We start from the raw sequence: 13590 nt of genomic DNA, 5'->3' as shown, positions 1-13590 counted from the left end.
AAAACTGACAAGAGACAATTAGGAGACAGCCAAAGGTATAAAAAAGAATGGGGAATTTATAAAGAATATTTAATTAAACATTGTCCATAAGTGAAAACCTGGCAAATGTTGAGCAACAGTGATTAGCTGTGATTCCTCAGGGTGCCTTCCAGCTCTAAAATTCTGCCAGAAGTCTAGCAAAGCTGCAAGTTCTGCCTTTTAAAAACAATAGTGAAACTACCTGAGAAAAACAAACAAACCAACCAACCCTGGAAGTCTCCATTCTCTTTTTCGCCGTTATGATCTGCTACGGTCACCTCATCACCACCCATAATCACAAGTTCTGTGTGCATTATTCAGCTAAACGACCTCATTGCAGTTCCCACAGCAACAAGGCTGTGGCAGGGCTGGAGCCTAACCAACTGAGGCCTGCGTGTCCCAAGGCTTTTGTGTCCTCTAGAAAGAGATGGCAAAAGCCTGATGGGACGGTGGAGGGCAGGAACTGCTTAGGCTATAACCTTCGTACTGCAAAGCAAGGGCTAAAGGTTATAAAATGATGCATGGCATGGGGAAAATGGATGGAGGAAAATGCCCCAGCCTCATAAGACTGGAATTTGTGGACATCATATGAAGCTGAATGTCGGATGATTTGAGACAAGATAAAAAGTTCCTTCTTCCTGCATTGTAAACTATGGAACTCCTTTCCACAGGAGACAGTCATGGCCACCATCTTGGACAGCTTTAAAAGAGGATTGGACAAATTCATAGGGGAGGGGGTATCAATGGCTACTAGCCACAACGACTATGCATTGCCTCCGTGGTTGCTTTTCAATACCAGTTGCTGGAAACCATGTCGGGGGGGGGGGGGGGAGTTGCCATTGAGTTTAAATCCTGCTTGTGGGTTTCCCATAATGGGCTTCTGGGTGGCCACTGTGAGCACAGGAGACTGGCCTAGATAGTCCATTGGCCTGATCCATTAGCCTCATTCTAATGTGTTTATGGCTGAACGCAGCAAAGCTCTTCCTAACAGACAAAGGAGAAGGAATATCAGATCAGAGAGATCTGGGGCAGGAGAGAGAAATTAGCTCAGCATTTGAGCATCTGTTTGGTGTACGGAAGTTTCCAGGTTCAATCCAGCCCCTTGCTAAAGCAATGAGGACTAGAATCTCACTTTATTTTTAGGGGAAGGGCAGTGGCTTAGTGGCAGAACCACTGTCTTTAATGCGGAGGATGGGGCTTCAATCCCCAGCTACATCTCCAGTTAAGGAAGGGCAATATACCCCTGTCACTGTCAACATTACTGTGCTAGATGCTAGATGGACTTTTCTTCAGTAAGAAGTTTTCACATTTCAGGATATAAGGTCATTTACCTTGTTCCCATGCTCCTTTTTGTTGAATAGGCTGTGGCCTACTTAATTTTTTCTTTAACTATCTATTTATCCACATTTGCTGGTTTTTATTTTTCACTTATTTGAAATATTTCTAAATTACCTCAGGAACCCTAGAGAGGAGTATGTACGCATACTTTGCTCTGCAAGTATACAAAACACACACAACAACAACCTTTCCTGAGGAGGATTCAAGAGGCATTCTTCTGTGCAATAGCTTTTCAAAAAATGAAGAAATTGTGTTTTACCTCAGAACATCAGCCTGTGCATCGTTTGTTCCCATGGTTACCCCTTTTCTTCATGTCCCTGATCACCAGTACTGTTGGCTTCTCAGAACTCAGATGCAAAGCTGGTCCAAAACTTTTTGTTGCCTGAGGTGAACGACAAGGTCGACCACCACCACTCCCAATTTCTTTTCTTTCTTTTTTTAAATAATCTTTACTAATTTAAATTACATACTTTTACAAAGAATTTTTGCCAACAAAGGTCCGTATAGTAAAAGCCATGGTTTTCCCAGTAGTGATGTATGGAAGTGAGAGCTGGACCATAAAGAAAGCTGATCGCCGAAGAATTGACGCTTTTGAATTATGGTGCTGGAGGAGACTCTTGAGAGTCCCATGGACTGCAAGAAGATCAAACGCATCCATTCTTAAGGAAATCAGCCCTGAGTGCTCACTGGAAGGACAGATCCTGAAGCTGAGGCTCCAATACTTTGGCCACCTCATGAGAAGAGAAGACTCACTGGAAAAGACCCTGATGTTGGGAAAGATGGAGGGCACAAGGAGAAGGGGACAACAGAGGACGAGATGGTTAGACAGTGTTCTCGAAGCTACAAACATGAATCTGACCAAACTGCGGGTGGCAGTGGAAGACAGAAGTGCCTGGCGTGCTCTGGTCCATGGGGTCACGAAGAGTCGGACACGACTGAACGACTAAACAACAACAACACAAAGAATTTACAATCTTATACTACAAAAAGAAAATTAATAAAAAAACAAGAAAATACAGAAAAAAGAAAGAAGAAAAAGCAAATTTATGTACATAAAACAACCTCTTCCTAATTAATAATTAATTAAACACTTAAATAAAAAAGAGTTCTAACAAAACAAGTCTTCCAATTATTCTCATTGTACTGTTTATACTGTCATTGTTTTTTCTGCACCGTTTTATATTCTTTAATATTGTTCCCGTCTACTCCACAAACGGTATTTGTTGTGTTTACAAGTATCACTCAAGTTCTGCTGATATGGTGTGATTGGTACACTATGATCTTATATAATCCTTAAATATTCTCCATTCTCCAAATATTTTCTGGTTCAATACTCCTCTAACTCAATTTCACCTCCTCAGTATTGTCTACACTGACTGGCATCAGCTCTCCATGATTTCATAGAATCATAGACTCTATGAGATTTGGAAGGGACCCCAAGGGTCATCTAGTCCAACCCCCTTAAGTGCAGGAATCTCAGCACGCCCACCCCCTTCCAGTTTCTATTGCTCCTTGCTTAAAACACATACACACACAAAAGGGGGGGAGAGGGAGAAAAAGAGGGAGAGAGAGTGTATGTGTGTCAGAATAATAAATAAATATATCTGGTGTCCAGGCTGCTAGCTAGCAACTATAGAAACAGAAATTTGCATTATTGTTTGGACTACAAAATAGTTATTGCAGGAGCTTATGACTGACTTTATGACAGCAATAGTTTTCATCAACCAGTTTGCTGGATGCAGGAGGGTTAGCCCAAGTTGATTGGTACATAGGGTTTGTGGAAGGTGTGGTTAGAGGGCAACAAAATGCAAAAAGTGTACCCTCTGCGACAATTCAATTAGAGCTTAAAATCATGAAAACTAAGCCCAGCACCCATTTACCACACCACCAATTTGGAGATGAAAAGAATCATCTCCGGGTGGCTGAATTAATTAATCCCTATGTGAAAATCGGAAACCATTGTCTCATTTCAGGCCCAGCAAATGGAACCAAAGCTCAGTGGTATCCTGCTTTCAAAAAAAGTTCAAGCTCAGAAGGATGAAAACTCAGGGACCTACAGGTTCTTTTGCCACACTGGCTTTTGCTGGTGCTTCATTCATCTGCAATTCTCTTTCCAGAAGTCTTTAAAGGTGCTTTTGGAAAGAATTTGCAAAACCAAGCCCAGCCTTCCTTCAGAACTACACTCGCCTCTGAATTTTGCAATGCATTTCTCCAGTCAAGAAACATGCAATATCCACATACTGTGGTGCATTAAAATGTATATATTTATTGGAAAATAGCATGCAAAAATCACATTATGTTAGGGGGAAACTGGTTTGCAATGAGGTGTATTTAAGGCAAAATGGCACATAAACATGGATCTATTAAGAAACATTTGCACTAAATCGCTGTGGATTTTCATGAGGATTTTTTAAAAAAAAATGATAAGGAAATATGGAAAACAGAAAAATGCAAAATGAAGAAAAGTCAAAATTGTCAGAGTCTCCCCCCCCCCTTAATCCCCCACCCCAAACAAACACCTCTGTCTTCTGTATGGGGAACTCTCTGCATCTCAGAGCTAGCCAAGCAGCCTAAAGGTTGACAACCAGGTAAGAAATGCTCAAAGTAGACCCACTGGAATCAGCAGATTGAAGTTGGTCATGTCCTTTGTTTTCAATCAATCTGCTCTGATTTGGACTAACTCTGGGCCTGACTCCACCCCTAAGCCACAGGGCAGGATCTCTTGTGAAGGAAGAAGATTGCCTTTCTCTCTCTTGGGAACGTCAGAAACGGCTTATACACTAAGTACAAAAAAAGCCACGTGGTGGCATGATTTGTGGTGTTAATATTTCCAGACATAATGGCAAGGAGGGCACAGGGTGAGGATAACTCACTCTCCTGACGGACTGTTTGCTGAGCCAAGGCTTGCCAGCGGCGTTGCAGAAGGGCTGATGGATCTGAGGGCGCTGGGGAGGCTAGGAAAAGAACAGGAGAGGATTAAGAGATGCATTTCACAGCCCCCCATGTGGTGCTAGTTAATAGGTGTGATCCTGGCTTTCCCCCTGACCTAGGCTCAGCAGCACACTGGGCTTAATAACCAAAGCTTTCTTGTGTGCACCATGGGCTTTTGGTCTGATTCAATTGTGATAGCTGAGAATGGTACCCCTATGCCCAGAGGCAGTCTATCGCTGCATGCCAGTTGTAAAAACAACAACCTCAAAGCAGTTTGCAAAACAGATAAAACAATAAAAGTTACCAAAAAGAATTACGATTTCCAAATAACAGAAGACTAAAAACAGATTTAAACTTGCATTGATGTTTTTAGAATGTTTTTGGCAGGCCATTAAAAAAAAGTCGTCTCCCTGTTGTCCAGTTAGATGTTAGAAACTCAAGCTATATAAGCTAGGAGCCAAATGGCACCTTAAACCTGGGTTACGGTAGCCACAGCAGAATATCTACAATAGTAGGTGAATCATTCACCAGATGACCCTCAGGGTCCCTTCCAACGCTACAATTCTACGATTCTATTATCTCAGCTACATTGCTTGACTGTAGCTTACTATTGCAACAATTCACTTGTCCCAGTATGCAAGAAGGAAAAACACACACATAGTATTAACTATGGATGATGATGGTGATGAGGGGGAAAATATGTTTTATTTTTCACATACCCATACAAGATGGAATTTTCATCACTTGCCACCCACAAATCCAAATATGAAAATGAGACGACGACTACTGAGCCTAACCCAAGGCTAAAACAGACAAAGATGACACCTGACTTGCTCACAAAAGCCTCCGAGCTGCTTTGTGAAATGCTTCCCACCCGCGTCATCTGCACCCAGGTCCCCCTCTTGCAGCCAAGTGTGGTCTGGGGGAACGGGGCCACACACACAAAGCTGGAAGGAAGCATGCTGCTGACAAGCCATCCTGTGCACACTGAGCCAATCCAGCTGAAACTCGGCAGAGTTTCCTTCAGAGTCAATGGGTCCGAAGCAGGCTGCCCAGTTCTTTAGCTACAGGGAAAGCTGCAAGGACTTCTCTGCTCATGGGACTGAGAAGGAGAGAAGTGTCTGCGAGAAACTTACTTCATTGCCTTTCTTGCTCTGGGAGAGGGAGAGGAGCCACTGCTGTGCACCTGCCTTGCTGTCACCACTGCACAGCCACTTCCCTGGCCTTGCCCACCCCAACTGCCCCCTCACTGGCGAGGTCCCAGGTCTGGGATGTGTCCCCCCATGTGCCCGCATGGCTCCCACTCTCCTTCCTTGGGGATGCCATGCCCACCCACCCCGTCACTCCCTGCAGCCGCAGCCAAGTTTTCAGGCCAGCTGGGAGTGGCTGGGCAAGAGGAAGGAGGGAGAGAAGGCCTCAGAGAATTGGGAAGAGGCAGCTCTTCCTCCAGGAGGAAGGGAAAGGGTGTGTGGGGTGGCACCCACATGAAAAAAAATCAGTGTCAAATTACCAAATAGGTAGAATAGGCCATGCCTTTTGGGGCTCCAAGGCAAAAGATCAATATAATATTGATTTGATATTGAAAGAAAATTGCTATCAAACTTTCTTAGTTCAATGTTTTCCCACTAGAGCATGCGCATGAGGGAAGCCCCCACGGTTTCGACTGTCTAAGGGCCTCCACAGGGTTTAATCCAGCACTGCCTAGAATTAAATAAGCCAGAGGGAGGGGAAACTGAGCCAAACCTGCAGCAGAAGCCAGGAAGCTCCCCTCCTGGCGTCGTTCCTCCAATGCACCTGGAAACAACTCTGAACTGTGTGCCACCACCTCCTCCTGCTGCTGCCTGCGCTTGCCTCAATCTTCAGCTGACTCGCCTTCCCAGTTCTGGAGGCATCACCTCCACCAGCCTTTAAACACTTGCACATTGTCCCCTCCTGCTGCTTGCTGTGTGCAGCCACAACCAACCGTGCCCTGGCCACATGTGCAGGAACCGGGCTCACCCACAGCTGCCCCTGGGAAACTGGTGGCAGCTCTGGCAATGGGGGGTGGGGGGCAAGGCCACTGTCTCTCCTCTCACACCAGGCACATATTCGCTCTGGCTGGGAAAGGAGTCCTGCTGCGTGACCCTCCACATGGCTACCTGGGGAGGTGAGCTTTGTTGTTGAAGCATGGGCAGCTTCCTTCCTGTGCACCCTGGAGAGGGGGCTGCATGTGTGACTCACAAGCAAGGATTCAAGTGCAGAGAGATATGCCCTTGTGCTGCTATGGAGTTAAGAGGGAGTGGAAGGGGGAGAATGAGTGCTTGCGCATCCCTTCCCCAAGGAGGGAGGTGAGAAACAGCAAGGAGCATGGCGCATGTGAAGACTCTTGACATTCTCCACAACAGACAGGTGGTGGAGATGTCAGCCGCCAAGCCAACAACAGGGCATCTCCATCTGGTCACAAGTGGACCATTCGCAGTCCCAACACGTGCCTGGCACCCAGGGAATTTCAAATACTACTGATGTCACTAGGAGGGGAGTTCCACAGTGTATAGGTACAGTTGTGCTAAAATATTCGAGTTCTAAAAAATGCGGAATGGGTCTGATGTGATGGTACCTTGAACAGTGACAGTTCAGCTGATTGATGTGGCTGAATGGGCACATAATGCGATCTTGCAGGTTCCTACACTCCTAAGTTTGACCTGACAAAATTATTTATCCCGTACATCATTTGAAAGAAAAAGAACAGGGGATTCCTACAACTGGGCATTGCTACTTATCTTCATTCCCCACAGAGCATGCCTGCTAGGAAATTGCAACACAGCTGTGTTGGATGCATCTAGGGTCTGTTGTGACAGCCCTATTAGGAGAGATGGTTCTGAGCTAGCTATTTGCAGACAGCCACCCTCCTCTCTAAGGAAGGAGGAAAGGGAGGTGGGGCCCAAGCAGAAAAGATATCCTAATTAGCCAGTTAATCACATTTATTTGCTCTGAGAAAAAGCAGGTGGGGAGTGGGGGTAGAAAAGCGCCCATTGATTGGCACAGCCTCTAACATGGAACAGCTGAGCAGCCAAGGCAAACAGCATCCGTCCAAGACAGGGTGGTGTAAATGTTGGAGCTCCTTGCAGGAAAGGCATGATGTAAATGCAATAAATAAATTATTATTAACAATGAGATGAGATCTTGCCATGGCCATAGTTAAGAGCATGCCCACTTGCCTGAAAGCACCAGTAGTTGCCCAGTGGTCCATCAAGGCTAGGATCCTGCCCTCACAGTGGCCAACCAGATGCCCCAATGGGAAGTCTCCAAGCAGGACCTGAGCTCAGCAGCATTCTCGCCACCTGGGATTCCTAGCAACTGGTGCTCAGATGCACACTGCCTCCAGCAGTAGAACACAGCCAGAACTTTCTGACAGTAAGGAAGTGACCGTGGAACAGACTCCCTGGGAAGGTGGTAGGAAATCCTTTGTTGGGGGTTCTTAAACAGAGGTTGGATGGCCACCTGCCAGGGATTCCTTAGCTGTGATTGCTGCATTGCAGGGGGCTGGACTAGCTGGCCCTTGGGGGTCCTTCCAACTTTACAATTCTACGATTCTAGGAGCAGCTCCGAATCCCACGGTCTGCGAGTGCTCCATGTGCCATTTCGTTAAGGCTCTCCGACGCGCCGTTCCTGCTGGCCCCGTCTGCCACTAAGCCCTAGTTGGGAGATAGGGTTACCGCAGGATACGTCGACATAATTACTTCAGCTCGAGTAATTGTATCTCCGGCTTAGTTGCCAAGTTAGCAGCTTCCTACCACTCACTGCCTTGCACAGAGCTCAGTTTAGGCCCCCTTTTCTCTCCTTGAGCTCCACCAGCTTCACAAAGGATTTCAAACGAAGCTGGACAGCAGGGAGATTCAGGGTGGAGAAAAGGAAGTCCTTCTTCACACAGCATATTGTTAAACAGCAGAACTGGCTGCCATGGGGCATAGCAATGGGAACAGCTTTAAAAGAGGGTTAGGGGTCTAAGGTCACGTGGAGGTCTAAGGTGAGCAGTGGGTCCAGGTTTTGTGGCCACCCCAGCTAACACGTTTACTCTGAGAACCTCTCTGGCCAAACATGTGGTCCAAGATCTTAACAGAGAAAAGTTCTTCTCCCTTTCTGATAGCACTATAACCTATGAACATCTGGAGAAACTTGAATGTCAGAAGATTCAGGACAGATAAAAGGAAGTCCTTCTTCATGCACTGCAGAGTTAAACTATGGAACTCACTCCTGCAGGATCCTTCAAAAGAGGTTTAGACAAATTCATGGAGAGGAGGGGAAGGCTGTTGATGGCTGCTAGCCTTGATGGCTATGCTCTGGCTGCACGGTTGGAGGTGGCAATGCTTCTGAATGCCAGTCGCTGGAAGGCACAGGAGAGGAAAGGGCTCTTGTGCTTGGATCCTGCCTAGGCACTTTCCATTGGGGGCATCTGGTTGGCCACTGGGGGAACAGGCTGTTGGGACTAGATGGGCCCTTGGCCTGATCCAGCATGCTCTTCTCACATTCTTAATGCTCTAACTGCAAATTGATGTTTTTGTGAATTGAATATTTAATCAGGGAGAGCGCTACTGTTGTGTTCAGGTTCTCCTCAACAGGCACCCGTGAGAACAGGATGCTGGGCTAGATGGTGAACTGGTCTGATCCAGCAGGCTCTTCTTACAATTTTATATGCACATGCTAGAAATCTTGGGTAGACGTCCTGCTAATGGAGAGGTTCTAAGTAGATGGACCCAATAGCCTGACTTGATATAAGACCAGGTCCTCCAATGAACATAAGGGAGCTTGGCTGCTGGATCAGACCAAAGGGGACCCATCCAGTCCAGCATGCTGTTCTCAATAGGGGATTGCTCTTATCATTGACATGAGTTGACATCATTTTTTTTCTTTCATATTTTTAGACTTGTAAATAGCTTAGAGGTTTCAGTGCAACAGAGTTGCATATGAATCTTGCAAAACAAAGTAAAAGATAGATAAAAAATAAAAGAAAGTGCCCCTAAAGACAGGTTTTTTTTCATTCTGACATCTAACGGAGTCTAAATCGTTCAAATGCCGCCCAAAACACACCAACAAGTCCACAACTTACTGGATGTCACTCATGGCTCCTTTTGACTGTTAAAAATTCATTAATGAGAGCAGATTGGTATTATGCCGTTTCCTTAATTAAAGAGGACTACGGAACAGCATTTTAAATACCAGTGTCATTTTTCCAATTGACACAGCTGCATTATAAAGGGGGGCATATACTTAAACTGAAACTGAGCTCGTCACCCACCCCCCCTCTACGTGCAGGCACCCATACCTCAACAACAGCAGAGTTCATTTGGGTTTAAATGTTTAATACGCTCATGGGATATTGATAGGCGAGGACAAAAAGAACGAGATAATGTTTCTTGAGGTGGATGGCTCCACTGTGCTTACCTGAAGCTACAGGCACACAGGCAACACACTTGTGAGGGCTAGTGCATTCAGGAGCACATTCACACCAAGAAAGGCCTGCAACTCAGCAGCAGAGCATCTGCCTTGCACGCAGAAGAGTCCAGGCTCAGTTGCTGGCAACAGCCCCCTACTTAAAACTGTGGAGAGCTGCTGCTGCCAGCCAGTGTAGACAGTGCTGAGCTACAGGAGCGCCTCATCCCTGAGGCAAAATGAAAAGGTGCCTCTCCACTCCACAAGCCTCGCTTCCCAGGGTCACATGAGAGTTCCGCAAGATCTCTCTGGAAGCAGTTGCCCCGCGGGATTCCGCCGCCCAAGGTGGCTGCCTCAGTCTGCCTCAGGGGAGGGCCGGCCCTGCTGAGCTAGATGGACCCCAGAGAAGGCAGCTTCCTACGGTCCTATTTAATTCAGCCCCTTCTTCAGAGGATTAGAATCTTACTTTATGTTCCTTGGAAGGCCTGTAACTCAGGACCTGCTTTGCATAAATACTCTGCAAGGATCGATTATAACAACTTCTTCCCCTCACCCATATTGTCTCCCAGAAAGTGATCACCGCTTGCCCCCCAAATAAGATTTAATTTCCTTTTAAAATCCTTGCACCAACGCAGTTCTGGTGTTCTACATATATTTTTGAGAAGCTTTTTCCTGCTTTCTCTCCCCCCCCCCCCCGATAATTGCTCTTACATAGAGGAGCCAGTCAATCTCAACTGAGGTTTGCTGAATAGGTGATTAATCTCCCCTTCTCCTTAGATGAACAACAGAAAAGGAAGAAGCAAAATACAGTGTAATGTGATATCTTCTAAACTTGCCATTTCACTAGTTGTGACTTGTTTCTGAAAGGTTGTTTTCTGCCCTGTGCCTTCGGGGGGAACATAGAGGTAAATGTGAAACTTGAAAGATCTGGAAAGGGTTTGGGCTTGCACTGGGAAGAACATTGTATGGATGCACGATGTTATCAGGAACAGTTTCTTGGTGGAGAAAGAACTGCAAGACCATGTCTCCATCTAGAGCAGGCCCCCCCCCAAAAAAACTTGTTTGGACCGTGCCCCCCTCCCTTGACTCCAAAAACTCATTCCCAGCCCCTCTTTACCTTACAAAAAACATTATTCAGAAAAGAGATTTGCAGGACCTACCTACTAAGATCGTAACACAACAAAATTCAAAACAGTATCAATAAATAGGACAGGTGTTCAAAATCCAATTAAACTATTTAGCTGAATGAATTCAACAAAACTGATGGACTTGATCCAGTGGTACCAGCTTTTCAAAGTCTGATAGTCATTTAGCAAGAGTCTTAGATGCCACATTTATTGATGCCTTCACTGTTCAGTAAAATGATGGGTCTGCCTGGTGAAGGTATAACACCTTCCCAATATCTGGTTGGAAGTCATTTAGCAGGACTTCCCAAGACCCCCTGCCTACCCCTTGCCTCTTAGATTACCCCTATGTAATCCCACTGTCCTCAAGTGGGGAGTACCTCCCACTTTGGAAACTACTGATCTGGGAAAAGGATAGAATCTAGGAGGCAGCCTTCTGCTTAATCAGATCATGGGTCTATTTAGTTCAGTATTGCCTATACTGACTAGCAGCAGTGGCTCTCCAGGGTTTCAGGCAGATAATCATTCCCAGATTTACCTGGAGGTGCTGCTGGGGATTAAAGCTGGAACCTTCTGCATGCAAAGCAGGTGCTCCATAACTGAGCTAGTGACCTTCCCCTTGAAATCAAATAAGATTCCAGTCCTCATAGTTCTGAACAGAGGAAAGAATTAACTAGAAACATTGGTAGCTGCCCTCTGCCACATCAAGATCATTGGACTATTTAGCTCAGTATTACTGGCACTGACTGGCAGCAGCTCTTCGGGTTTTCAGATGGAGTACATTCCCAGTTTTACCTGGAGATACCATGGATTGGACACCAGACTTTCTGCCTGCAAACCACAGAGTCACAGTCTTTTACCCTACTCGCCTAATTCTACAAAGGGTAATTGACCCACATATTCCCTTTAAAAATAGTGTTAGAAAGGGAGTTTTGGCACGTGCCATTTCACGTCACAGTAATACAGAGGTGGGGAAAGCTGAAACCTGGAAAGCCCTTTCCAAGAGGAATAAGGACATAAGAGCGCTGCTTGATCAGGCCAATGGCCCATCTAGTCCAAAATCCTGTCCTCCCAGCGGCCAACCAGATACATCTGGGGCACCAATAACATTCTTCCCACTTGCAATTCCAGGAATCAGGGTGGGCTACTTCTAGGACCAATTGGTATGACGTTGCTGTCACAGGCATAAAGGAACAACACATTGTTAGGAACAAAACTCATTCATAGAATCGTGCTAATCATTGGTAGGAATGCAACTAATTCAGCTCAATGGGATACACTCCTGTACCCACAGAATTAGGCTTCAAACCTGCTTACTACAATGGGAGTCGTAAGAAGGACCCTCCTGGATCAGGCCAGAGGCCCATTTAATCCAGCATCCTATTCTCACAGTGGCCAGCCAGATGTTTATGGGAAGCCTGCTATAGCAGGATTCGAATGCAAGAACACTTTCTTCCCCCTTCCTGCAGTTTCCAGCAACTGGTATTCAGAAGAATCGCTGCCTCTGACCACGGACACACAGCACAGCCATTGTGGCTAGTAGCCACCGACACAGCCTTTTACCCCACGAACTTCTCCAATTCTCTTTCAAAACCCATCCAAGTTAATGGGCTGCAATTTCTTCCCGGTGAAATATTACAGAGGCAAAGACTTCATTCAGGCCATCTGGCAAGAGAACCAAGCTTCTAGTTTCCTTCCCGATCTAGGGTGGGGGAGGAGAGGAAAAGAAGATAAAAAATTAAACAGGAGATAGAAGAGGAAACGGATGGGAAGTGGGGGAGGGGGGGCTCCTGAACGCACGAGAGCAGCCCACAGAGTTTATCCCCCCCCCCTTGCATAAATACTGCAAAGCTCTCATAAAAATGACAGAGCAATGCACAGCTGAAGTTGAGACATTAATGGAGAAAAAATTTAATAGGACGTATAGGAGATGTCCTAACCAGGAGGAAGCTCAGGAAAAGGAACTGAGAATAAAACTGAAGGAGAATGGACTACACAGAACTACAATTCTAGGATTCTAGAACACCTTTCTACAAATATACGGGATAACTACATGCTGTGAAAAGTCACCACACCTCTAAAAGGAATAACAAGGAAGTAGGGAAAGGGGCACAGGTGGCGCTGTGGGTTAAACCACAGAGCCTAGGGCATGCCGATCAGAAGGTTGGCGGTTCGAATCCCCGCGACGGGGTGAGCTCCCGTTCCTCAGTCCCTGCTCCTGCCAATCTAGCAGTTTGAAAGCACATCAAAGTGCAAGTAGATAGATAGGTACCGCTCCGGTGGGAAGGTAAACGGCGTTTCCGTGCACTGCTCTGGTTCGCCAGAAGCAGCTTAGTCATGCTGGCTACATGACCCGGAAGCTGTACGCCGGCTCCCTCAGCCAATAAAGCGAGATGTGCGCTGCAACCCCAAAGTCGGTCACGACTGGACCTGATGGTCAGGGGTCCCTTTACCTTTACCTTAGAGAAAAGATCTGAAAAGGGCAACAGAAAGGAGCAAGGCCACTTTGAGGAAAAGGATGCAGAGTCCGGCACCTTTGAGTTTAGAGAAAAGGGTGCTCTGCTAACACTGTGGGCAAAACATTGCCAAATTTTTGAGAGGTAAATGGCAAACTGCAGCAGAAATATTGAGAGTAGTACTTAAAGACTGGAAGTATAAGGATGTGAACCTGACAGATTTGTCCATTCATATCTAGTGCTTTCTTCACGCTGTGAAGAGATGCACAAACACACACGCAACATGCAGCAGCAGTCCCAGAGGCTGGCACGCA

At 46.1% G+C, this 13590-nt stretch overlaps 1 protein-coding gene across 9 annotated transcripts in view; it reads right to left on the bottom strand.

Moving 5' to 3' along the window:
* RXRA (retinoid X receptor alpha) overlaps positions 1-13590 on the bottom strand; it is a 130380-nt gene that overhangs the window by 74318 nt on the left and 42472 nt on the right. For 5 of the 9 annotated variants that reach the window (XR_014507229.1, XM_083423789.1, XM_083423790.1 and 2 more), the window contains exon 2: positions 4230-4310. The exons of the other annotated variants lie outside the window; for them this stretch is intronic. Coding sequence is in view for 4 of the 5 variants with exons in the window: in XM_083423789.1 (XP_083279915.1) it covers positions 4230-4310 (81 nt within the window). In the remaining variant the exon portion in view is untranslated. The remainder of the gene's footprint in view (positions 1-4229; positions 4311-13590) is intronic. 9 annotated transcript variants of the gene reach the window in all.

Source organism: Podarcis tiliguerta (genome assembly GCF_965153285.1).
Source record: "Podarcis tiliguerta genome assembly, chromosome: Z".
Lineage (NCBI taxonomy): Eukaryota > Metazoa > Chordata > Lepidosauria > Squamata > Lacertidae > Podarcis > Podarcis tiliguerta.
The sequence above is the reverse complement of the archived record's forward strand: the minus strand, read 5'-3'. Positions and strand labels throughout refer to the sequence as shown.